The 26,094-nt window shown below is 40.0% G+C and overlaps 1 protein-coding gene across 1 annotated transcript; it reads left to right on the top strand.

The window, feature by feature from the left end:
* Positions 1-1,288: 1,288 nt before the first annotated feature.
* rasgrf1 (Ras protein specific guanine nucleotide releasing factor 1) lies at positions 1,289-21,590 on the top strand. Its single transcript, XM_034535349.1, is given in 29 exon segments — positions 1,289-1,564; positions 5,104-5,210; positions 5,475-5,622; positions 7,535-7,627; positions 7,713-7,966; positions 8,637-8,716; positions 8,874-9,067; positions 10,432-10,488; positions 10,491-10,540; positions 11,179-11,300; positions 11,799-11,935; positions 11,937-11,960; positions 13,290-13,353; positions 13,697-13,839; positions 13,972-14,054; positions 14,141-14,389; positions 15,727-16,097; positions 16,170-16,289; positions 17,206-17,376; positions 17,587-17,693; positions 18,318-18,430; positions 18,507-18,567; positions 19,537-19,640; positions 19,734-19,818; positions 19,913-20,110; positions 20,205-20,284; positions 20,378-20,495; positions 20,600-20,668; positions 21,498-21,590. Coding segments are annotated over 29 exon segments (3,771 nt in total).
* Positions 21,591-26,094: the final 4,504 nt, after the last annotated feature.

Below are 26,094 nucleotides of genomic sequence, written 5' to 3'. Positions count from 1 at the left end.
AGCATTTTCACAAATCACATTAACATCTCAATTCATCTTGTGTTAGAGTGTGTTATTGTGTTATTCATATTTATATGGCTGTTACTAATCAAATTAATGATGCATTGCTCCTGGTATTTTGCATGTTGGCTCACTGTGACATGTGAGTTGAACAGAGCCACCTGTGTCAAAATATCTGCAGTGAAAAAGGCCCAGTTGGCTTCACTCATACGACCACTGTATGCAAATCAACTTGCAGAAAATGGATGTTATTGGTAATTTTAAGTATGTGAGATTTTTTTGGTGAATGGGCAACATGTGCAGACACACTGTATGTTGAGTAAAGAATGTTTTTGTTATTTATTGTCTTTGTTTTTTATTTATGTCACTCTAGCACGGAAGTGTATTGTTGACCTAGCGATGTGGAGGTGTTTGCCTACTCACAGATAGATGAAGACCATGAGAAGCAGTTCAAAGCTCTGAAAGAGCCATTAAGTGGACCGCATACACAGTTTAAATATAAACTGAGATTCATTAAAGTGAGGCTGAACTGCACCAACAAATTACTCCTCTAGGTGATAGAGCAGTATTTAATGTATTATGTGAGCACTTTAAAAACTCAAAATATTGATCGCTTACTTTGTCAGGAAGAATGTCCTGAATGGTAAACAACAGTGAAGAGTGAACACGAAAAGAAAAGGTAATAAATACTTTTATTGTCAAATGGTTCATTTCAATTAAAGAAGAAAATTCTCTCTTGAATGTCTGTAATTCTAAATATGTTACGTGCATCCCCAGTGCTTAATACTGTAGGCTTGAAAGAAAAATCAACTTAGACGGCATCTTGTTGAAACGTCCCTGTCCAGGGTCCTGAAATCTGCTTTCCCAAGCAAGCGTCATGTGACTTCAGCAAGCACTGCCGAGCTCAGCACCAAGCCTGCTGGTTTCTGGAGATTTCATGTGAGAAAAGGACGAGCCCCGAACCCATTCCCCTCTCATCTTGCGTTGTTTAGACTGTTTTTTTCCCCCGCCCTCCTTTCTGTCTTTTTTTATCGGTCAACGTGGACCTTCAAAGCGCTCGGAGTATGACAACATATTTTAGGATGCTGGACTTGTGCTGCTCGTTTCCTCTCTTTTTACTTAAATGCCAACACGGTGAATGCGTCGGACAGAGAGGACAAGCCTGCTGCTAGTGGTCCGCATTCAGAAAGTCAACATCTTCTCTTTCTTGATTTTATTTTTCCCTGGAGCGACTTCAGAAGGATGTAACGACCGATCCACTTTGCGCAGCTGAAGTCTCCTCATCAAAATGCAGAAGGGAATACGACTTAATGATGGCCATGTCAGCTACCTGGGGCTTTTGGCGAAAAAGGATGGTACAAGACGAGGGTGCTTGAGCAAAAAGAGCTCAGACAACACGAAATGGCACACAAAGTGGTTTGCTTTGTTACAAAATATGCTCTTTTATTTTGAGAACGAGTCCAGCTCCCGACCCTCTGGATTATACCTGTTGGAGGGATGCATATGCGACAGGGCGCCTTCACCGAAACCTTCACAGTCAGCCAAGGAGTGTTTGGAAAAGCAGGTATGGAACGCGTGCGCACACGCGCGCACGCACACACACGGACACTACCTCTCTCTCTCGCGCGCTCTCTCTCTCTCTCTCTCTCTCTTTCGCTCTCTCCCTCGCACTGCTTTACTGTTTTTCAGGATTCGTGTTAAAAATATCGACGAGGTGCAATGTGTTCCTTTGCCGCAAACGCCTTTGAACTATTTTAGTTGCGAACAAAGCGCTTTTCTGATGCATATATTCTTATCACATCCAATCGCATGATGACCTCAAATTCAGCGCAGAATAGCACGAGGTTCCAGCCTGCTGTATTGCACGTTATATAATCCTTGCATGGCATTAATGGTGGGGTAACAATATGAACACCTAATGATATTACAGCAGCCCTGGCACTGGGCTATGCAGTGTTTTGCTTCAGGTTGCAGCAAACCCGAGCTTGATCTTTTTTTTCTTTTATTGGTGGGATAGTTTTCAGTGGTGCATGAAATGTAAATTGTTATTGTTCTTATCATAGTGATGCATTTGCATCTGCTTGGTCTCACATTTTGCTTTTGACTTTCAGTGATCATATGTGCATGTTTTAGGGCGGAGAGCGATGTACCTAATGCTCCTTTCAACAAAACATGCAAAAGAAATTGTTGCCTCAAGGTTTCCATCTTGTGGTGAAATTATGAAAATACAGCTGAAGCTGAAGAAACAGCAGGGTGCCTGTGATCAGTCAGCTCTGATCACATCTAGATGACCTGAATGAAGTTCAGTCTAATACTGGATTGTGTATTTGCAATATAGATGGTTTATTAGTGGTATCTTTAATGAAGACTCTATTACACATTGTTAAGGTGCCAACACGTAGCAAACACATTCAAATCATAACCACAAATGAAGCATCACTCGATCTTAAAATAGCTGACATCGTTATTGTGAATAAACAGTCGAGGAACATAATACTGCCACTGGCTCTCCTCTCTCCCGGCTCTGTGCCTGACTCTGTCGGTAGGGCTGCAATCCAAAGTGAGTGCAGGCTCTTCCTGTGAACAGCTGCCTTTGTGCTGATGAAGCAGAATGCAACACACTGGCTAATGTTGTGCTCTCACAGTTGCTTTAAAGCCACCCAAAAAGCAGTGCTGTTTCCTCTGAATGTTCTTGTCATACATGATTACATCCAAAACATGCTGCAAAAAACGTGATCAATCACATAATGTGTGATTGACTTGACAGAAGATGCTTGATTCGCTTTGTTCTGTGAATCCTGTTTGCAGAGAGTAAAAGCACAGATAATGAATAATGAATGTGACTGCTGTGACAGGCTGCTGCTGAGTTACCTCTCATTGTAAACAAACAAACATCCTTCAAAGGGACAAATAAGAGTATGAAGATATCACCTCTATCTCCTATCCCCACCTGGATTTAGGGTGTTGCGCAAACATTTGAGCAATCCACCATAATCCCTACATTATATTTATCCCCAAATGCAGTTATGTGAGAATGATAATGCGTTTGAGCCCAATTTTTTTATGGCAACCTGTATTTGCATCCTAAAGAATGATGCTGTTGGAAGAGGTTGGGTAACAGATGAGAGAAGTAGTGTGTCGCATCTCTCCTATTAATGTGAGCGCTATCTGGGCTAAATGTGTTCCTTGCTGTACTTCGGAGGGGTCAGTGTCCATTTATAGAAAACAGCTCGCTCACACTGGGGAATCAGCAGCACATCGACCAATAACACAAGAAGCTACAGGACAAGAGATGCTGGATTTGCTATACAAATTGTACTGTAAATCAAAAGATCTGACTAATATTCTAATACAATAATAAGTATGATAGTGTTGGTGGGGATAAAATATAGTTCCTCATTATAATGTAAGTGGGCGCGAGTGATTACCAACACTTTGCACTTCAGGGAATATACTACTGTATAGATCTCATTATGTGATTCAGGAGAGCCCTTTTACTGTATTGCTGTAATACAATTTGTTGTTTGCTGTTTATCAGTCAGAAGTAATTATACATGACAAAATAATTATTCTACTCTGATAAATTATTTAAATGATGTATTCACTAATATCCACAGCACAGCAAAACTGACAAGTGATTGTTGCCCCCATAACAACAACGCTCATGTATCTATAGCTTTTATCAATGCCGTATTAATGTGATTTATCTCTGTTCAGATCAGTAATGATGTTTAAAGGTGCATGACTCAGCCATAAACATAAAGCAGACAGTGTGCTTAACATTGCCTCACACCAGACACTCTCTTAGAGAGATCATGGGGGAAAACTACAACAACATGCATGCCTCTCTGCCAGAAATAGATTTTCTTTGACGGTAGGATGAATACCTAATGAATGTGAAGATAGAAGAGCATTCAGCCATGAATAATGATCAGTTGCAGGTTGATAGGCGCCTGTTGAACATCTGCAGGCCAAAGATTAGAGTTTGGTTTCGCTCAGCACGACTGGAACAGTCCACAGAAAGACGACATTTCACTTTTGTGGCCCACTTTCTGAGGTCTTCCTTCTGTGTTAATAAGCAGTATATATGCTATAAGTAGCTCTCATCAAAAAGGCCTTCATAAACAGGATACAAACTGAAAAACTATTCCATTTAAAATTGAAGGAAAATTGCATTATAAATGCAGGGGCTTTCCGTGAAATATGTTTTTTGGACACTTTCTTGCAGATAAAATATTAGTACCCGCTTTCCAAATCCACAGACATCACTAATAAATAAATAGTTTCACCATTGTATCATTTAATCAGTGATAGCGGTAGTGTTAAATCCTAGTTAATTAGCAATCATCTTTAAATGGTTAAAGCTTTGTACAAAAAGAAGGTTATGGAAGCAATAGTACTCAAGTATTAGCAGCAAAATGTCATGTAAAAGTATAAAAAATGTCTACGCAGAATGGTTCCCTACATACAAGGAAATTACAAATAAATGTTTTACAATTTGAAAACCTAAAAGTTGACCGTACCAATGACTCATGCTCAATCTATAAAACCTTAGTAAATGCCTTAATTCACAATAAAAATGTAATATGCTAATAACAATGAAAACAACAATAATATTATTATTGATAATAATAATAATAATAATACTATTATTATTAATAATAACAATAATAATAATAATAACAATAATACCTTATTTCCGATGAGCTTCAGTTGCTAGGAAACAGGTATCGCACAGTTATGTAATTGGCTGTGGCTCCATCCTCCACGTCTTATCGCATTTCCTCCTGGGAGCCAGAGACATCCCAGGAACCGAGCTGGGGGAGGCTTCCCTCGGTGTGGCCCATCAAGCACACTGGTGGGCGAGGAAGATGTGGCTTCCCCAGGCCCTGTGTGGTTTTAGATTACCCGCTTAATGTCGGCAGCGGAGAGGCAGTGGAACAAACACAAAGACAAAAGCAGTGGAGAAGCTTCAGTTAAGCCACTATATAATAGATTTATCTAGAGGGTATGCAATACTACATGCTCCTTTCTGTGTATAACATGTCAGATTGATGATAGTCCTGTTGTTTAACAAGAACCTCCTCCCCTTGTTTGTTTCAGTACTATTTCACCGTCAGCTTCACCCATGAAAATCAAAAGGCGCTCGAGTTACGCACGGAAGATGTAAAGGAGAGCGATGAATGGGTGGCTGCAATATCACACGCCAGGTAAAGGCACACATCAGTGAAATGTTCAGACGTGGCAATTAGAAGTTGAATTAGTCAGTAGAGGCTAAGTCATCTTTGACTGCTCAGTCTGTAGGGGATGTTGCCATGGTTTCATAAGTGGGGTTGAAATATGAGGAATGACAGAAAAGTGCTTTGTTCACAATTGAAAACATGATTGCCTTGATGTGAGATGAAACTACATACACTGATATGAAATTAATTACTTAAATTAAAAAAACGTGTGTGTGTGTGTGTGTGTTACAGTTACAGAAACTTGGCCAACGAGCATGAGACCCTCATGCAGAAGTATCTTCATCTGCTTCAGATTGTGGAGACGGAGAAAACAGTTGCTAAGCAACTTCGACAACAGATAGAAGATGGGGAAATAGAGATTGAAAGGCTTAAGTCAGAGGTAAGTCTCACTGTGATGCCTTTAAGCTGAGGAGTAGGGATGTAAACAAATACGAATACATTATTCAGATTTGAACAGATACGAAAAGCATACAAGTTTTGCAGTAATATTCGATTTTCCATGTCCTTCACCAAACAACTTAGTTGTCCACCTCTTCTTCTCAGAGTCCTAAGTCAGGATATCTGATGTCTATTGAGGATGAACATCCATAAATCCTTTTAATAATCCTTTAAAAAAGGCCCTTCAGATTCACTTCATATTGGCTCATTATCATAGTTTTTCTTAATAATCAAAGTTATCCAGGTGTGTGTCTGTAAAGTATGAACATGAACTGCTAGTCGACAAACTCGTGCAGATTTCCCAAAATGTAAACCAAAAGGTTACAGGCTAAAGACCAAAATCCTCAATTACTTTCACCAGTCCTCACGAGATTTGTTGTGCAGTTCAGGCTGAAGGATTTTTACATCATGATTCGATGTTGAAGCCTGAAATGACTTGTTATGAGCTGAAGTTAGGCACTGTCTTAATGCTTCAGATCAACTAAATGATCTCAACATTTTATAGAAATATATAAAGAGGATCGTGCATTATGGCACAACAACAAAGAAATCTTGTGTTATTATTTTATTATTATTATTATTATTATTAGATTAGATTAGATATACTTTATTCATCCCGAGGGGGACATTTTTTTGTTCCAGCAGCAAGCATGTTTACAATATATACAATACAATACAATACAATAAAATAAAATAGCAGGGTATATTACATTTAAGAATTTAAATAATAAAGGAAATGGAAATAAAATAAATAAAAATGAAAGGTGTATCCAAGTGTATATAAAGTATATAAAGTGAAGTGGTGCAAGGGTTATTGGTAGTTTTACACATACGTATAAGATGTAAATGGCAGTAGAAAACAATTCATCACTGGAGTGTAGATCCAAATACACATATTCTTGTAAAATTAACAGCTACAGATAGTAGCCATGAATTACGTCCCAACTCAGGAGTATCTGTTGGGGCTATTTTAGCTTTCTGATAGCAAATGTTTTACTGTTGAAATATCCAAGATGTTGTCCTCTCTGATCATTTAAACAAAGGATTACAGGATTTTCTATCTATCAATAAATATCTGGCAGCCACAAACACTATCAATCAAAATATCAACAATTCCTGAACTGGCTCTTACGTCACACACTTGTTCCTTTCCAAAATGTGTTACGGCACCATCCTCTCTCCTCAGCACAAACAACAGCAGAACCAGTGGGGAAATGATGGATTAGGCTGATCATTACTATGTTTGTCTCAAATGTGTATAAAGTCGTGTGAGAGGACAAAAATGGAAGCCCTGCTCCATCACAGAGAGAAACGTGTTTAGGCCAACCACACTCCACTTTGCATCTCCTCTCAGGAACAATGCCTCCAATAAGGCTGTATTCTCCACATCAAATAGTCATTTTACTTTAATGTGCAAATGTGATGCTTGAAATCAAATTATGTACCGAATATGCATGAACACAGCTTTATATTGCATCTCTTCTATGAAATGCAATGACAATTAACTCCCGTGCCTTCTACAAAGTAAATGGAGACACTTAGCTTCAAACAGTTCGAGGCAGCTCCAGTCTGTCTTTTTTTTTTGGTCAGCAGTCTGTTTACCTTTTATCGACAGGCAGGACAGTTTGGAACATAATGCATTTAAATGACCAATATAAATAAATATGGATGCAGCAAAGTGAACACAACTAGATTAGTCAGGCCAATGTGTCAGTGTCGACAGAGCTCACAGGTCGCGTCCTGGTGACTCACTTTGCTAACATGCTGGTACAGTAAGTGTGAAGAAGAGAAGTATGTGAGTGGGAATGACTGGTCTTTTTTTGTGGTTGCCTCCGTGATCTCTAACCTCACAGATCTCTGGGCTGCTCAAAGACAATGAGAAGATTCAGGCGAGCCCTGCAGCCGCCCCAACTGATGACGACTCAGAAATCAAGAAAATCAAAAAAGTAAAGCACATGATTTAAACCAGTTGCTACATTTTTAGAGTATCTTAGGATGCTGGGAAACTAACTACAGACTGTAAAACTTCAGGTCCAGAGCTTCCTGCGAGGCTGGATCTGCAGGAGGAAGTGGAAGACAATTATCCAGGATTACATCCGCTCACCGCATGCAGAGAGCATGAGGAAGAGGAACCAGGTGGTGTTCAGCATGTTGGACTCAGAGGCCGAGTACGTCCAGCAGCTTCACATCCTGGTGAACAACTTCCTGAGGCCGCTCCGCATGGCAGCCAGCTCCAAGAAACCGCCCATCACCCACGATGATGTCAGCAGCATATTCCTCAACAGGTTGGATCCCCTCGTCCCACAGATAACTTTCATTCATTACCTTCCCAAACGTTATCATCTTAATTAAAGGTACCGTGGGGAGTTTTTTTTTAGAGCTATGGAGCAATTCATTTGTGAGTGGATTTGTTAATATCGAGTGCGTTATTCTGCTGATCGCCAGCTGTTGGCAGTAAAGACATGTATCAATATGCCAACAGAAGGAAAGAAAAAACAACTTATAGCTAGCAAAATTATTTAAAAAAATACTGGTGACTAACGAAAATGAAAGTTCTTTATCGGGCAGTAGCTTTAATATAAATAAAATTCCTATGAAGAAGGATATGAAGACATCGGCAAAGAATAAATAAATATAATTTCTTACCCAAAATGTCAGCTGTATGCTGTCTATTGCATCATCTAGACAAACAAGGATTCTCTCATATTAGCTTCAATGTTCCAGATTGAGTTTTGTGTCCCTGAGACACATCTTTGCCACATCTTTGCCAGTCAATACAGTACAATGGAGACATTAATCTGCATGCACCGTCATATTCAGAATCCACCCACAGTCCTCCCAGCTCGCACACACTACCTGGTGTCTGGGCTTTCCTTTACCACAACTTCACTGGGTGTTGGTACAAACTCTGTATTTGTTTCAGAAGATAATCAGTTTTTCTTTCTTCTTTTCCAGTGAAACTATCATGTTTCTACATCAGATATTTTACCAGGGTCTAAAAGCCAGAATAGCGAGCTGGCCAACGTTAGTGCTGGGTAAGAACTGTTTCATTTTTGTTCCTTTTTTCATATTGTTACTATTTTGAAGCCTGTGTGACATTTCATTAAAGGTGAAGAAGAAAGACTCCACAGAAGGACCCCTCGGTTTTGTTATGTCATCATTACAGTTACTCTGTTGTGGATCTCTCTGTAGCCGACCTGTTTGATATCCTGCTGCCCATGCTGAACATCTACCAGGAGTTTGTGAGGAACCACCAGTACAGCCTGCAGATCCTGGCTCACTGCAAGCAGAACCGAGACTTTGACAAGCTGCTGAAGCAGTACGAGGCCAAGCCCGACTGTGAGGAGAGGACTCTGGAGACCTTCCTCACCTACCCCATGTTCCAGGTGAGCTCATTCGTCTCACTGATATACACAAGAAATAAAAGCAGACCCATTTGTTTGCTGCAGAGTTGCAGCCTGGAGACAGATTTTGTCATTAATTCTGAGCTCTCGCAGACATTCTGGGCCAAGTTCTTCTCTCCATAAAGAAATGTTTCCCGTGGGCCATATAATTCACCAACGTAATACTCGTTGGTTAAGGCTATGCCAATACAAGAAACCCTGACGTAGCTGTCTGTAAAGCAGTTGGCCGCTTAGTTTTTTGGATATTCAAAGTTGGACATTTTTTAAAGGCACTGTCTGTGATCCAAATGTCAACAAAAAGGAAGGCCTGTTACCAATGTACAAAACGTATAACTGCAATCTGCTATCACTCCCAGAATGAATGAATGACATGTCCTTGAATATTGTTTATATAGTGTATCTGTAATGTACATGGTCACTGGATTTAGTTTTGGATTTCCAGACAGTTTCTTAAAATTGTCACTTTTTACTTTGAATAATTTGTTGTCAACTTGCAACCCACTTTTTCAAGGCTTGTAAACATTTAAATTATACAGTACATTTAGTTATGATCTGCTGTAAATGTGTCGTACCCAGAAAATAACACTGGACAGCATATTGCTCACACCTCTATTCCACCGCTGTGTACGCCAATAGTCGTTTTAAAGTTTGATTTATTGCCTGTAAAGGGTAGACTTGTCTCCCTAATTGCAATTAACCAGCAGGGCATGACCTTGAAAAACAGTTTTAGTTATTTTCTAAGGCTAAGTTGACCGCCCAACTCAGTAGTGGATGTCATTTGCAATTTGGATGATGAATAGTAGTGCCATTGAGTTTTGGTCTAGTGCCAAAAATGGCTATACAACATAGAATTAAGTCATCATTGTAACCAAATCTTTATTTTGGCAATCAAGGCTTGATGAGGTATTGGCTTCCTCCTTCTTGAGCACTGATTGGCTCTCTGAGCAATGTCCCATATTGTAGCATCCTTGATTAAGAACAGAAACTGCAGGCGTTTGTCTGCTTTTGCTTATCCCTGTAGTGTTTTCATGTCTATAAAAAGTGATTGTTTTTTGGATCTCAGGCCTTAATAATGTCTTCTTTCTGGCAAGGCACGCAGTTTCCCGACAGTCCTCTCTGCTGGGGCCTACTGCAGGCTGTGCTGTGTTGATAATACATTTTGCTGATGAGTGTAGATTGTGTTCTCCACTGATCTACTTCTCATTAGTGTAGGTACATGTGTATTCCTGTGTGTGCATCTGCGTGTAGTTGTTGTTGTTGTTACATTTATGCATGCATGTAAGCTCTTATATTTAAGTGAGAATCCCCTGTTGCTATCTTGTTGTCTTGCTATTCTGTCTCTGTAGATTCCCCGATACATTCTTACACTCCACGAACTTCTGGCCCACACACCCCATGAACATGTATAGAGAGACCAGTCTGGGACTACGCCAAATCTAAGCTGGAGGAGCTTTCAGGTACTTTCCATGTAATAGAAGTGTTGCATGTTATCATCGACTTGACAACATCACAAACTACCAGTATAATGAATTATCATGTTTTTCGGTAATAATGTAGTCCAACCAAAAACATTAACACATTTTAGAAAAATATGAAGTAAATATTAAGTGAATAATTATTTTTGACCCATAATAACATGCAGAGAATGTAGTACTTTCAAGCCCCGAGTAGTATCTGCAGTGCAAACTGTAAGAGAAAAAAAGTCAAGCGAGGCAAAGTATGGACAAGCACTTGCCTATTGCTGTTAACAAACATACCTGAAAGGTTACCCAGATTATTTTATTACCTTTATTAAATATAATGTATTTCATTAGGAATGGTCATAAGATTAACATTTACAGTAATACATCTTATGTTCCTGTGTCATTTATTACCTTTATTAAATACTTTATTACTTTCTTTATTTACTTATATTACCATTACTAAATATAATGTATTTCATTAGGAATCTAGCATATGGTCAGTGGTCAGAAAATGAACATTTACAGTAATACTTCTTTTGTTCCTGTGTCATTTATTTGTCTCATGTTTCCTACTGGATCCTATACTGTCCTATATATATTGAATCAGAATGATTGAATGTCCCTTTTCCATAGAATCATGCATGACGAAGTGAGTGAGACCGAGAACATCAGGAAGAACCTGGCAATAGAGCGCATGATTGTAGAGGGCTGCGAGATTCTCCTCGACACCAGCCAGACGTTTGTAAGACAAGGTAACAGCTACCTAGTGCTGTATTTCAGATCCCAGCAAAGAAACCTCCAATTCCACAGAAAAGCAGAGTCGCGGCAGAAGGGGATTTCCTGTCCCTCCTTACCTCTCTGACAGCCTGATCTCACATCTTCAGCCCTATATTGAGCAGGAAATACTGTTTTAAAAGAATACTCTACTCTTCAGAGGCAAACTGAGGATTAATCTGGAACTGTAAATGTCACCAACAGGCCTTGATGGATTAGGAGAGGGAAAACAGATATGGTAGATTATTTAATCCTTAGCATCTCATGGGACTCGACTTGTATTCATATGTAAAGGAAGGCAAAAAAAAAGCTATTTTAAATTGATTATTTATTTTATTCAGTTTCTCCACTGCCCCTACTCCTTTTTCTATTTTTTCAAAATCGCCCTTGTCCTTGCCTCTTTTCCACATGTATGCGTCTTTCTCTTTTTCTCGTCCCCTTTCTATTTACACACACTCTTTTTTTCCCACATACAGGGTCTCTCATCCAGGTGCCAATGAGCGAGAAGGGCAAGATCACCCGTGGGCGACTGGGCTCTCTGTCCCTGAAAAAGGAGGGGGAGAGGCAGTGCTTTCTCTTCTCCAAGCATTTAATCATCTGCAATCGGGGTTCTGGGGGGGAAACTTCATCTCACCAAGGTGAGCCTGTGCTGCTGAGCTAGCAGTGGAGCTGAATCTCTGGGCTAAATTGAATGGATTAATTGATGAAAAGAGATGAAAGCTACAGGGTTAGCGATGTCATGGCTTTTATCAGCGGCAATGACCACTGAAGCTCCACGCGATCATACAAGCTTGCACACACACACCCACACACACAAACACACACACACACGCACACACACACGCACACACAGGCTCATTGAACATGTTTGAAAGCAGATTGATGTCCCTTTGATGTGTGCTATGGAGCGGTTTAGTAGTATTTCTCTACATTACTCAACATTACTAAGGACAATTGATGTTTGGAGTCTAACATGAGCATACATATAGTTATAGGAAAACTAAGGTCTTCTTGTGTGATGTTTTACAATTTTAAACCTGCAATAACTTATTTCTTTTTGGGGAATTGTGAGCACAACATTGCCATATCATCACTTTTTAAGTTGACATGGGAAACGAGTTAGCAAACAGTTGCTTATTTTTATATTCAGGGGGAAACATTATCAATCATTTGGAGTTTCAATTCTGGGAGTCTGATTTTGGTCTAGGGAAATATCTGGCACTGGCACTGCTAAATGCTCAATATGTTAACCAGCTAGTTACTTACTGCGTGTGTCTTTGGTGCTGAGCAGGTATTTGGACAGTGAAACACACTTAAAGAGCAGCGAGAGTGAACCAGACAGATAAACAATGTACTGAACTTTCTAAAAGCTCCGTAAAGCCATAGGGAGCTGCAGATTGAGGAGATAATGCTCGTTCATCCCTACGAACGACCTATTCCACTCTGTCATTTTATACATGATTATAAATATCTTAATCATAGAACTATAATCCATACTATGGGACGTCACACTCACTCAAGGGATTCACAAGAAATAATACATGACTGCTTTTTAAATTTATCTCACTGATATCAGCCTTACTGTTTACTCCATATAGAGCTTTATTATTTAAAGTTTGTTTGTTTGTTTCATGAGGTTGTGCTATGTTTGATAGTTTCAGGAATAAAACCAAACTTCCTTTTGTTTGTTTTACATAAAGGTAATCACACAATCCCAATGGCATTAGCTTACCGTAAATAAGTAATAAGAGACATATGTGGGGTCAACCGTGTCTTTTGAATGTATTTAGACTGAGTCATTCTCAATCATATCTGTATATTCAATTTGGAAGATTTACTGTAAATAATAATTGAAAAAATCGGTCAACTGACTGAACCTTATATGAACTTTGTAGTCTAAATGCACATTTTGAGTCATAAAAAGCTTGGAGGGATGAAACTAAATATATATTGTACGTTGTTTTCAGAATGGAGTAGTCTCGCTTATTGACTGCACTCTAATGGAGGACCCTGAGGGAACAGATGATGAGTGTGAGTGTGTTTATACTGCAGATGACAGAGATATGCTTTATATTGACAATATGTGTGCTAATGTATATAATGTATGATTACAAGAGTGTGACAGAATGTATTTATATTTTATCATTCATAATTGGAACAATTGAAAAAATGCTTCAGAGGCAGGTAGTACCACTATAAACTAATATAGACTCGAAACAAATAAATAAATAAAGACTGATTTCCCCTATTTTTAGCCAAATGTTGACATTTGGCTTAGTCCCTCAAATGTATGCCTTTTCATGTCTTAACTGGTTATGTGCATGAATTTATGGAGACAATGACATCTAGTTATGTCTCTGTGTTTGCCTCAAAGCCAAATCAGACAAGAGTGGCCAGGACATGGAGCACCTGGACTTCAAGATTGTCGTGGAGCCAAAGGACAGCCAGTCATTCACAGTCATCCTGGTGGCCTCCTCGAGGCAGGAGAAGTCTGCATGGACCAGTGACATCAGCCAGGCATGTCAACACGGATCACAGTCTCCAGCAGTCAGACGAGAAGCCGAGGATGTCGGCAGAAAGCCTGCACGTTACAGAACTCACTGACATATCCTCTGTCCTCTCTTTACTTCTACTACATCTGTCCCACAGTGCATAGACAACATCCGCTGCAATGGGCTGATGATGAACGCCTTCGAAGACAACTCCAAAGTCACAGTGCCACAGATGATCAAGCAAGCCTTATTTTTATTTACAGTTCATGCGTCTCTTTGCAGTTTTTTTACGGCATTCATTTAAAATTTTACATTTTTTTGAGCAGGTCAGATTCAAGTCTGTACTGCGATGACGTGGACATCCGCTTCAGTAAGATGATGAACTCCTGCAAGGTGCTGCAGATCCGCTATGCCAGCGTTGAGCGCCTGCTGGAGAGACTGACTGACCTCCGTTTCCTCTCCATCGACTTCCTCAACACCTTCCTGCACTCCTATCGCGTGTTCACCACAGCTGATGTGGTGCTAGACAAACTCATCACCATCTACAAGAAGCCCATCAGTGCCATCCCTGCTCGGTAAGTCATTACATGTGGAAATACTTGAATGTTGCAAGGGTGCAAGGTGTAGTAACAATAGACCAACGAATCTTGTGAGCTATGTTCGGCATCCCTCCAGACTTTATGTTGCATAAAAAGGAAGACTGATCTTTAATGATGTGAAGCTTTGTCGTCCCCTCTCATCAATGCAAGGAATGTGCAAGATCCAAGAAGCTTGCAAGTTGAACCGTTAGGCAGTACATTGTCTTCAGGAGCTCTTACAAAAAGCATAAAACAAGAATAAAACAACAACTTGGAGATGTGACTGACTGAGGAGCTGATTTCCCGGAAAGCAACATCCATATGAATAATACATTTTGAAATGGTCACATTATAGATGACCATGTGTGTAATTAGTTGGTTGTGATGTTTAATGTGTGATAGATAGATGACCATGTCATTTCTTATCCCTTTATTGCAAGTCCAAGGTCATGTCAAAGAGGGTGAAAAGTGAGTCTGGTGTTCAGGGATATTTGTTATGTGTGTTCCATTGGACAGAATTAGTGTTCACATAATGTATGTGACACTAGAACGGTGAAGTCCAGGGATCTTCAAAGCTTTGTGCCAGCATTTGGGGAGTTTGATTTGTTGGTTAATGTGAGCACAGAAAAGGAGCAGATGGAGCGGTAGATGAAGACAAGCTCTATGATTCTTCAGTGTCATTGTTTGTGTGTGTATTTTATGTGTGTGTTCAGTGATCAAAGGCAGTAATTGGTTTCAGTCTCTCCTGTCTGCCTGGGAACGTCTCAACTGGGCTCTGTCGCTCTATGGCAACCAACCTTGGTGCTGCAGGACTCCACCCTCCCCTCCTCCCTCTCCTTGTCTGCTAAGATCCATAGTGTGAAATATTGACGAAGTGTTGCAGTGGGGCTAACTCACCGCTCCGCAGGCCTAGAGCAAAGGACCCCGCTCTGGGTTTCATATCACGGGGAGCTCCCCATGCCCGCGCCCTGCTGCATGCTCTCCCGTGGAGCTTGTCATGTCACTGTGAGACACCTACACTTGGCTGCTTGTGTCAGCAGTGGCCATGCGCACTATCACTCGGTGTGCTATTTATGGGAACCCGTGAGGTCGCCAGGAGGGTGGCAGGGAGTGGGAGAGGTTTTCTGCAACACTGCAGCTTGTATCCTGCTCTAAAACAACGAGGCACGGCTGCAAAGAGACTTCTGGTTGCTGGGATGACTTGGGTTGCAGACATTATTGAGGAGGTGTTGTGTATTTAGCTAAGCTTTTAAAACAGAGAATAGTTACCACATATCAAAGAAAATTATTCCAACGTCCTAAATTCAAATGCATATATCCTCCCCTTGATGCAGGTCCCTGGAGTTATTCTTTGCCAGCAGTCAGAACAGTAAACTCTTGTATGGAGAGCCTCCCAGCTCCCCCAGAGCCAGCAGAAAGTTCTCCTCCCCACCTCCTCTCGCTATCGCCAAGAATTCATCCCCAAACCGCCGGCGCAAGCTCTCTCTCAACATCCCCATCATCACTGGGGGCAAAGCTCTTGACCTGGCTGCCCTCAGCTGCTCCTCCAATGGCTATGCAAGCATGTACTCATCCATCTCCCCATTCAGCAAGACCACCTTGGACATCAACAAACTGTACGTGTCCAGTCCCGTCTCGAGCAAAATCCCTGACGAGGGAGAAGACAAGAAGGACAAGGTGGAGGATACATCAGTGACCAAACAAGGTAGGTCAGATATCACCAAAGTATTCCCATTTTGATTTGATGATGGTTTTATTGAAATGTTTTATTATGCAGATCACTCTGTACGAGAAGAAAGTGACAATGATCCAAACCAGAGTGATGAAGGGGATCCAGAAGCCTCTCCCACCAAATCACCAACGACCCCAAAAAACATCAAATGCAAAAACTCCTCAGGTACATTGTGTCCTAAACATGTACAGTGATATACAATGGTCGATACTAACATGCCACCAATCCAATGCACCAGCCAGTTCCACATGTATTAGAGCCCTCTGCACTATTTTGTTTGACCACAGTAACAGACAAAATAATAAGAAAAATACTTGTAGCTGAATGTTTATTTGTATTCTTAGGTTTGGAAAAGGGGCACAATTTACTCTGTGCAAGTTGTGGAATGGTTTGTTTTGCTCTCACTTTGCAATAGTTAATTGATTAATTTGTATTGTGCAAAAACAAACAGAAATACAACCTGCCACTGTGAAGTGTAATTCATATGAAATATAAACTGGTTGATGGTTATGATCATGTGGGGAAAGCCAATGCTTGGCTTGAGTAGGTGTTAGGGAAACTTGTGTCATAGCAACTACATAAAGAGTGTGTTTTCCCTCCCGCCCCCACTAATGAGGCTGTTTCACTGGAGCCAAGAGTATCTCTGCCTTCTAAATCTCATGACAAAATCACACAATGGAGTTTAAAGGAATCTATTGTGTGAAGTAAAGAATTAACTGAACTTGTGAAGCAGTGAGTGCTTAGCTGCTTATGATCAGTCTATGTGCAGGATTTAAACATAGCAGACTGCAGAGAATCTGTTGATTCCTCTGTTATGCTGATATTTGGTGGCTATATTTAGCTGCAACCATCTTGAATATCAAAGCCTCTTGTAAAGGAAAGTCTGGAGGGAAACTGTTATGTTGGCTCATAGTGCCCCCTAGTGGATGTTTGTACAACAAGAAGCAGCTCATTCTTCAGTCAATACAGATTCAGTAATACTCACAAGCACTTTTCTGTAAATGTGTGTTATGTCTCTCTTCAAAGTGACCACATTTTCCAAAGGTTATTCTCTTTTTTCATTATGTGTGCCTCCCTGTAGAGTTCTCACTGTTTTCCTACAACAATGGCATGGTGATGTCCTCATGTCGAGAGCTGGATAACAACCGCAGTGCCCTGTCCGCTGCCTCCGCCTTTGCTATTGCTACAGCTGGAGCCAACGAGGGCACACCTACCAAGGAAAAATATCGCCGGATGTCCCTCGCCAGTACTGGTAAAAACATCTATTCAGTATTCCATTAGGGCTAGGGTCCAGTTTCAGTCACTGGTGAACATAATGGTTATGTTCAAATTGCACCATGTCAGGTCAACTGATAATAAATCTATGGGTTCCTACAACGTTGATGCTCTTTGTTGCCAAAGCTGTAATGTGTCACAGTGATATGAGCTTAATGTAGAAACTCACTTGATATGTTTTCTGCAGGCTTCCCAACCGATCAGAGAAATGGAGACAAAGAGTTTGTGATCAGACGAGCAGCGACAAACCGAGTGCTGAATGTCCTGAGGCACTGGGTGTCCAAACACTCTCCGGTAAAGCTTCCCCCAACAAAGTTCAAGGCACAGTTATCGGCACAGTTCATATCATGCTGGAACACTGCCATAGTTTACAAATGCATGTACCGATGAATTGCCTCTTTTCATATTGATCCTGTAAGTCAGCTTTTGTAGCAGAGAGACACAAATTTTACATTTATTTCAGCAAAATGTTTGGATTTCGTGTAACTGCAGAGAACCCAATGTATTTTAGACTCAATATAACATTATATTTCCATCAGTCAATCAGTTAAAACACAATGTGGCATAAAGAAGATAAGAAGATTCTTGTCTTTTAAGGGTAGTCATTTAATGCACGTCCCAGGATGCCTTTGGCCAATCCCAAAGCCAGCTGCTGAATGTATTGCATCATGCGCATCATCTGATTTGTCTTTGTTAACATGTGCTATGCAAAACTAGTTGCATAATATTGCATAATAAATTGTACAAAGAGACCTTTCTTTGAGGACTGTTTGTCAAAAACAGATGAGGAAGTTGACAATAATTGGTTCAATGAAAAATAGAGCACCTTTTCAAATGAAATCTAAAAAGAAGTTGGTGATTGATGATTAAATTGTTTTCAAGCCGAATGCCATGTATGTCTGTCTGTCACTTCTCCAGGACTTTGAGAGCAACAATGAGCTGAAGACAAAAGTCATTGCCTTCCTGGAGGAAGTGATGCATGACCCTGAGCTGTTGACCCAGGAGAGGAAAGCAGCAGCCAACATCATTAGGTAGTGTTTTGTGCAGTATGATTGTATGATTAGTATGTACACCAAAAATACTTCAGAGCTTGACCTCTTTTTTCAGGACTCTAACTCAGGAAGACCACGGTGACAATCAGATCACCCTTGAAGATGTGACAAGACTGGTGAGTGAATCAGCTTTTAATACATTTTAGTGGGTTGGCTATAAAACTACTGAAACACAAAAAAAAGCAAATACATGCACATTGAGACAGGTCAACCAGAAGCGCACACATTAGAGCTGCCTATTTTCATTATTGATTAATCAGATGAATATTTACTCAATTAATGACCTCTAATGACCCCTTAAGAGACCTCTCTGTTTTTTCAACCTACATTCCAAAATCCAAAAATATTTGGTTTACTGTCACAGAAGATTATGAAGGCATTCACATTTGCGAGGCTGGAAACAATCTCTGTTCTTAAAATGAAAATGTATCAATGAGCTCTAATCCACATCAACTGAAAAGTAGATTTGCACACTTGAAAGGACATTTCGAGATCTAAATTGGACATTTCTCTACCCCAAAAAAGTCCATCCATTTATCCATTATCTTTACTGACCCAGGGCCAGAGCAGCAGGCTTAAAAGGGTCTTCTAGATGTTCCTCTACCCAGCAATGTTTTCCAGCTCTTCCTGGGGAACCCCAAGCCAAGACATGATCAATAATCCATCCAGCAAATTCTGGGTATACCTCGGGGCCTCTTATGTGTTGGACGTGCCTAGAAAACCTCTGAGAGAGGTGTCCAGCAGGCATCCTGACCAGTTACCCAAACCACTTCAGCTGGCCCCTTTTGACACAAAGTACAGTATGTTTGAGCTCCTCACCCTATCCCTATCGCCAGCCAACCAACGAAGAAAGCTTATTTTGGCCGCTTGCATCTGCAACCACTTTCTTCGGTCACTACTCAAAGCTCATGACCATAGGTTAGGGTCAGAATGTAGATGGCCTGGTAAATGGAGAGCTTTGATCCCGCTCAGATCCCTCTACACCACAACAGTTTGCCAAGGGTCAGCACACCTTGGTGCTATTGGTTACTTTGTGTCAAGTTGCTTGATACAGTTTTGATCGTTTCCTGTTTTGTTTCTCTTAGATGGGTGAAGGGAAGATAGAGCACTTTGAGAGTCAGTCTGCGTTGGAGATCGCAGAACAGCTCACTCTGCTGGACCACCTGGTGTTTAAGGTTATCCCATATGAGTGAGTGCCATCACATCTCAGCTGCATGTCTGTGGCCAAGAAGGACACATGGACCAATTCAGTGTTGACATTTAATTTCCAATCTGTTAACAGGGAATTCTTTGGACAAGGCTGGATGAAGAATGACAAGAATGAGAAGACGCCGTACATCATGAGAACAACAAAGCACTTCAATGATGTATGTTCCAATCAACAAGCCCCTTACACTTTTTCTGTGTTAGTGAATGTGAAATGACAATATTGAGTAATTGTTTCTCCCTTTCCTCTGTAAGATAAGCAACCTTATTGCTACAGAGATCCTGCGCTGTGATGACGTGGTCACTCGAGTGTTGGTCATAGAAAAATGGGTGGCTGTAGCAGACATCTGCCGCTGTCTCCACAACTACAACGCCGTGCTCGAGATCACCTCCTCCCTCAACCGCAGCTCTGTCTTCCGTCTCAAGAAGACCTGGCTCAAGGCTTCCAAGCAGGTGTGTATCTCCCTAAGTATTGTTTGTTAAGCTATTTCTTCCTGATGTGCTTTGTGTTATCATTAATTGTGTTCTTGATAACCCTTTCTTCTAGACAAAAGCATTGATTGACAAGCTGCAGAAACTGGTCTCATCAGAGGGGAGGTTCAAAAACCTGAGAGAGGCGTTGAAGAAGTGAGTTCAGTTCAAGGACATAGTGTTGTACTGGATCAATAAAGCAAGCTTGCAGTACAAGTGGATGATGTGTGTGTGTTTTTTCCCCACCAGCTGTGATCCTCCCTGTGTGCCCTATCTGGGGATGTACCTCACGGACCTGGCTTTCATTGAGGAGGGAACGCCAAACTACACAGAAGACAACTTGGTCAACTTCTCAAAGATGAGAATGGTAAGGTATTCGGTGTCCTGACCCATGAAAGAGTTGTTGCAAGTGTGTGTTTTAGTTGTGTGTGTTCAGAATTTAACATCCTGCTTCTCATGTTTTTTTTCCAGATTTCTCACATCATCAGAGAAATCAGGCAGTTTCAGCAAACGGCATACAAGATTGACCTGCAACCAAAGGTAAACGAATACCAAAACGTTTCTGGCTCGTGACACGTTAATAAAAGCGGTAACAAATGCAGAGGCCAAGTGCTATTTCAGTTTCACAAGCACCTGTAGCGAGTACAAGGGAACTGCAGGTTCTTTTGAAGAGCTGTTTAAAGATATTGCTCTTCAGGCACAGAGAGCAAGAAGAAAGAGGTCAAGTCACCTTTATCTATACAGCACAATATCACACATTTTCCTGAAGGGGTTTTACGACCTGTACAGCTTATAAGGCTCTCTATTCTTAGTCTAGAGGGCAGAATAAGTCAAAAGCAACCTAGTAAAAAACATTCTTCTGAGTTTGTTTTACTTTAAAACATTTTTTAGGAGGCCTGAAGAGAATATGGCAAAAAAGAAAATCAGATTTAGTAAAAGATAAATATGTTTTTTTATGCTTTTCAATCCTATCAACCGTTTTGAGTTCTAACCATTTTTTTTGCAGGATCAACTAGATAGATAGTAAGACAATAAGAAGATTAGGAAATCTGAAAAAAATACATGTCATTTTTGTTTTATATATGAATTGGTGGATAGTATTCTTCTTCTCTAAAACTAATAAAATAACTCATAAGATGACCTGGTTATTGGTTTTAACCTATAGACATACGATACTGATAATGATGAGCTACACCTCGTCATTGCCTTATTTGAAGGACTCACAAACCAACATTTTGGCAACCACTTTCATAGACACTCAACGATTGTTGCTGCCTTAGCAATTTTGTGTAGTTTGAAAAGTGTGCAGATTCATTTCAATGAAGAAAATTCCTCAAACTTGCTTTTGTTTTGTCTTTTAATCTTCCAGGTAGCCCAGTACCTACTGGATAATAGCTTTGTTCTGGATGAAGAAAGCATGTATGAAGCCTCTCTCAGAATTGAGCCTAAAGTGCCCAACTGAAGTTGGTCCACCACATTATTTCCTCTGTTAATATTACACATTGGTTAACAAACACATCAACATTTGTATAGTTGTACATGTTTAATATATTTGCTCTTCTGTACAGTAGATGTTTAAGTTTGTTTGAAGACACGAAACCTTTCAGTGTATATTTTTTGTTTGATAATGTTGCCATGACGCCACCTGCTTTTAGGTTTTTTAAATTTTTTATTTGGGGTATTTCAAGCATAATAACAGAGGTCCCTTTGCCTGCACATAACTGTGTTTTCTTAGTGACCAATGACATTATTTTGCATCATCTCATACTGTGTTGACTTTGCAGTTATTGAGCACTCGTGCTGCTGGCCGTTGTTCTCTTTGCCTGAGTTTCATCAATGACTGAGTTTTCTCTGCAACCAATGTAGCATTGTAAAAATGTAACTGCGTCAAATCGGGTAAAAGATCACAGAGAATATAAATAGATTTAAAAATATGTAACGATGATCAGTGGAGATAACAGCATTGTACCAGAAGCATAACTGTCTCTATGCTTCCCAAAAACAAGAGGATTTATATTTTAATGTATGCTCACTCGAAAGTCAGAGGTTCCCCACTATTAATTTTGCCCTGCGAACCATTTTTTTTTTTACTGATAGTACCATTGTGAAACAGCCCAATGGGACGGACCAGGGATAAACGGACCAGGGATACACAAAATGATCAGTTTGATGATGACAAAAAGCTTGCCTCACATACTTTTTTAGATAACAAGTGTCAACAGCTATTCCAGCAGCTCTGAGAGGCTTTACTTATGTAGACACGGCAGTGTTTTGAGCCAAATGCTAACATGCTTATGTTCATCATCTTTGTTTAGTGTGAAAGCATGCTAACATATGCTAATTAGTACTAAAAACAAAGTACATCTGAGGCTGAGAATTTTTTAAGATGTGTCATTTAGTATTGGACCAATTAAGATGTTTATCTGATGATGGCTCTAGATGAAAAGTCAGGTGATCACCAACATGATTATAATTCATTATGAGTGGGACATGAAAGTCTGTCCCAATTTTGATGGCAATCCATCAAAGAGTCTTTAAGACTTTTCACTAGTCAGGTGATCACCAACATGATTATAATTCATTATGAGTGGGACATGAAAGTCTGTCCCAATTTTTATGGCAATCCATCAAAGAGTCTTTAAGACTTTTCACTAGAAAACACAAACGTGAACCTCATGGTGGCGCTAGAGGAACAGGTCAAAGGATTACTGAAGCTTTATCCTCTGGAAATTGTGGATATTTGTGCTTGGGCTGCCTCTATGCAAAGAAATTCTTAGTCGACTAACATTCGTATGATTTTGTTGACAAATTAAATAGTTGATTTAATCGTTAAAAAACGACTAATTGACCAAAGAAATCGTAGTTACCTAAGACTAAGACGGTCGACAAAGAGGGAGCAGCCCTAAATTGTACAAAATGTCAATGGAATCCATATAATAGTTGTCATGCTGCTATCACAGAAGAAAAATCGATTTATTACTGGTTAAAACATGACGGGAATGATGACTAATGCAGAACAGGCATTTATAATTATGAAGATATTTTTACAGAATCACAGTTTTTTCTTCGCTTCCCAAATTTTCTGAGGGCCGGTTACAGTCCACAGGGAACCTCTGCTCTAAAACACTTCCTCAATTACCTAAAATCAAGATTTAATAAAAAAAGTATTATATTTGTATTTGTTGTAAAGCAATGCACTCTTACTCTTAACCTCTTGTCACACATTACTTTATTGTATCTAATCAGTGATAAGGAGACAATGAATATCTTTAGATTGTTCTGATTTAAAGTTAAGCATTAGACATCTGAATTTACCGTTACACTCAAAATATGCCAATACAGTACAGTGAGTTCTACCTATGTTCAAATTTCATGTTTCTTGGATTTTAGTTTAACTCATAAAAGAAAGTTCACATGCTTTGGAAAGTGTTGTATCTTCAGGTTTGGCGATGATTCTGTAGAGTAAACGGTTTTGCTCCTCTGTCATTAAAAGACAATCTGTCCTTTTTGCTGTTCCAGTGATTGTGGAACGTGACTGTATATCACTCTGTTATATGCATTGCTGTTTAAAATTATGATAAAAACGTATGTGAATGACCTCTGCCTGCAGCATTCAAACACTATTTTTGTAGTAGTATAAGAGAGAGTGACCTGCTCTTTATATGAACATGGGAAAGTATTTTGTACTTTGTTGTTAATTCACCTCACTGAGATGTGCTGTACATTTTGTACATGCAACCCTGCATATTTCTCAATGTGGAACAGTGTAATCCTTTCAACAAAAAAAAAGTTGTATCTCAAGCTTGAACACAAAACGCTGCAACATTGTGGTCCTGAAACCATGATTTAGAGGTAGGAGACAACTTCAAAGTGTTTTGCATTTATACTGTAATCCTGTCTATAACCATTTCTGTTAGCAGGAATATAGTAACGTAGTGCTTATTCTGTGAATATTTGTATGTATTTTTACTATGTATGTACAGTCCACTTTTGAAGCTCATGTGGCAGGCATGCAACACCTTCACAGACAGAATAATACTATATACTTATACTGTATACACTTATACACGCACATACTCTTATAAAGGTATATCAACAAATACACATTTTGCTGTTAGCAATACCCAGTGGTATGAAAATTATCTTTCAACCCCTCATGTTTCCACACCTTAAGAAATACTACAAGTTTTGTAAGAAAAAAAAAAGACCACAAAAGGTAATATATGATGATGATGATGATGATGATGATGATGATAACAAATAAACAAGAATATGTTCCCAGTAACCTCTTGCTAATAAATCCATTTTATATCAGGGGCATTTTGTGCAAGTGTTTTTGTAGATTCTCAAATTAAATCTGTAAGTATTTAACATCACCAGCACGTCTCTGTCCTATAGTAAACATGATAAAGCCCACAGTGGACAAAAGTTGCATTATAACTAGGGCTGGGCACGTTAACGCGTCATAAATACGTTAACGTAGCAATCCATTAAACACCTGGTGATTTTCTGCAGTATGATGAGAATGGGATGGTGGATGCGGTCGCCACATGCAACCCTATCAGCCTTGCCTTTGAGGTGACCTCTGACTTCATGCATTACTCCCAGGGTGTGTACACCAAGTGAGCAGAAGTCACGGAAATATTGTTCAGTATCAAAACAGACTGTCAGTCTTTATGCTTTTTTACACTTACTGTAAATTGGTGATCAATACACATGTGTGTGAGGGTATGGCCACTAGATTGACAGAAACATATAAATGGTACAATCCATTTCATGGTAATATGTCCTATGTTATCTGTTTAATAAATAGTATACAGAGTTTGCTTGCTTTGGGGGGGATATAATGTTTAGCCCATAGGTTTTCTCAAGCTTTGAGTTGGAACTCACATCACTAAATGTTCAGTTTCAACAACCCTGAGGAAGCTGATTCTACTGCAAAATAAATAGTGTTTATTTTAAGTTGTGCAATTTAGACACATGCACAACCACATAATGTGCGTGCCAACTCACTTGTGCATTTGAAAATAAATTGAAATTTAGTACTGTCACATCAATATGGTATGAGAAAACTTCCATCCATTTTTCAATACCGCTTATCCTCATTAGGGTCGCGGGGCGCTGGAGCCTATCCCAGCTGACATAGGGCGAAGGCAGGGGACACCCTGGACAGGCCGCCAGTCCATCGAGGGCACATGTAGGGACATACAACCATTCACTCTCACATTCACACCTATGGGACATTTAGAGATCAATTAACCTGCAGCATGTCTTTGGACTGTGGGAGGAAGCCGGAGAGAACCCACGCTGCCACGGGGAGAACATGCAAACTCCAAACAGAAGGACCGCTCCGACCGGGAATCGAACCCGCGGCCCTCTTGCTGTGAGGCGACAGTGCTAGCCACTACACCACCGTGCAGCCCATGAGAAAACTTATAGTTTATAATACTTAATAATATATTTGGTCGGCTGTAGCTCATGGGGATGAGTGGTCGTCTCGTAACCACAAAGTACTAGGTTCGATCCACGCTCTCCCCATAGTTGCATGTCAAAGTGTCCTTGAGCAAGACACTGAACCCCCAGGTGCTTCACTGCAGCCCACTGCTCCTTAATAACTAAGGATGGGTCAAATGCAGAGAAAAATTTTCCAACGGGGATAAATAAAAGTGTACATTTGTACACTTTTCTAAATATGTAATAGTTTTTGGTTTGACATATTTATTTTCTACAGTGTACATTTAAAAAAACAATTACAATGGCCTTTTCTGTCAGTAAAGTTAAACATCGCAGTGTTTAGTTCCACATTCTTTATCCAAACAGTCATGTATAAAGTTAGATTTTACTCTCTTCTCTTCTTCTTTTCAGCATTGAGGCTGCTGCTATAGACCTGGATGAGCTCACTGACATCTTACATCAGTTTTTGTGAGGACATGTGTGTGCCGACTAAAACCTTCTGCACATACAAT

The sequence above is a fragment of the Cyclopterus lumpus genome, chromosome 6 (genome assembly GCF_009769545.1).
Source record: "Cyclopterus lumpus isolate fCycLum1 chromosome 6, fCycLum1.pri, whole genome shotgun sequence".
NCBI classification, from domain to species: Eukaryota; Metazoa; Chordata; class Actinopteri; order Perciformes; family Cyclopteridae; genus Cyclopterus; species Cyclopterus lumpus.
The sequence above is the reverse complement of the archived record's forward strand: the minus strand, read 5'-3'. Positions and strand labels throughout refer to the sequence as shown.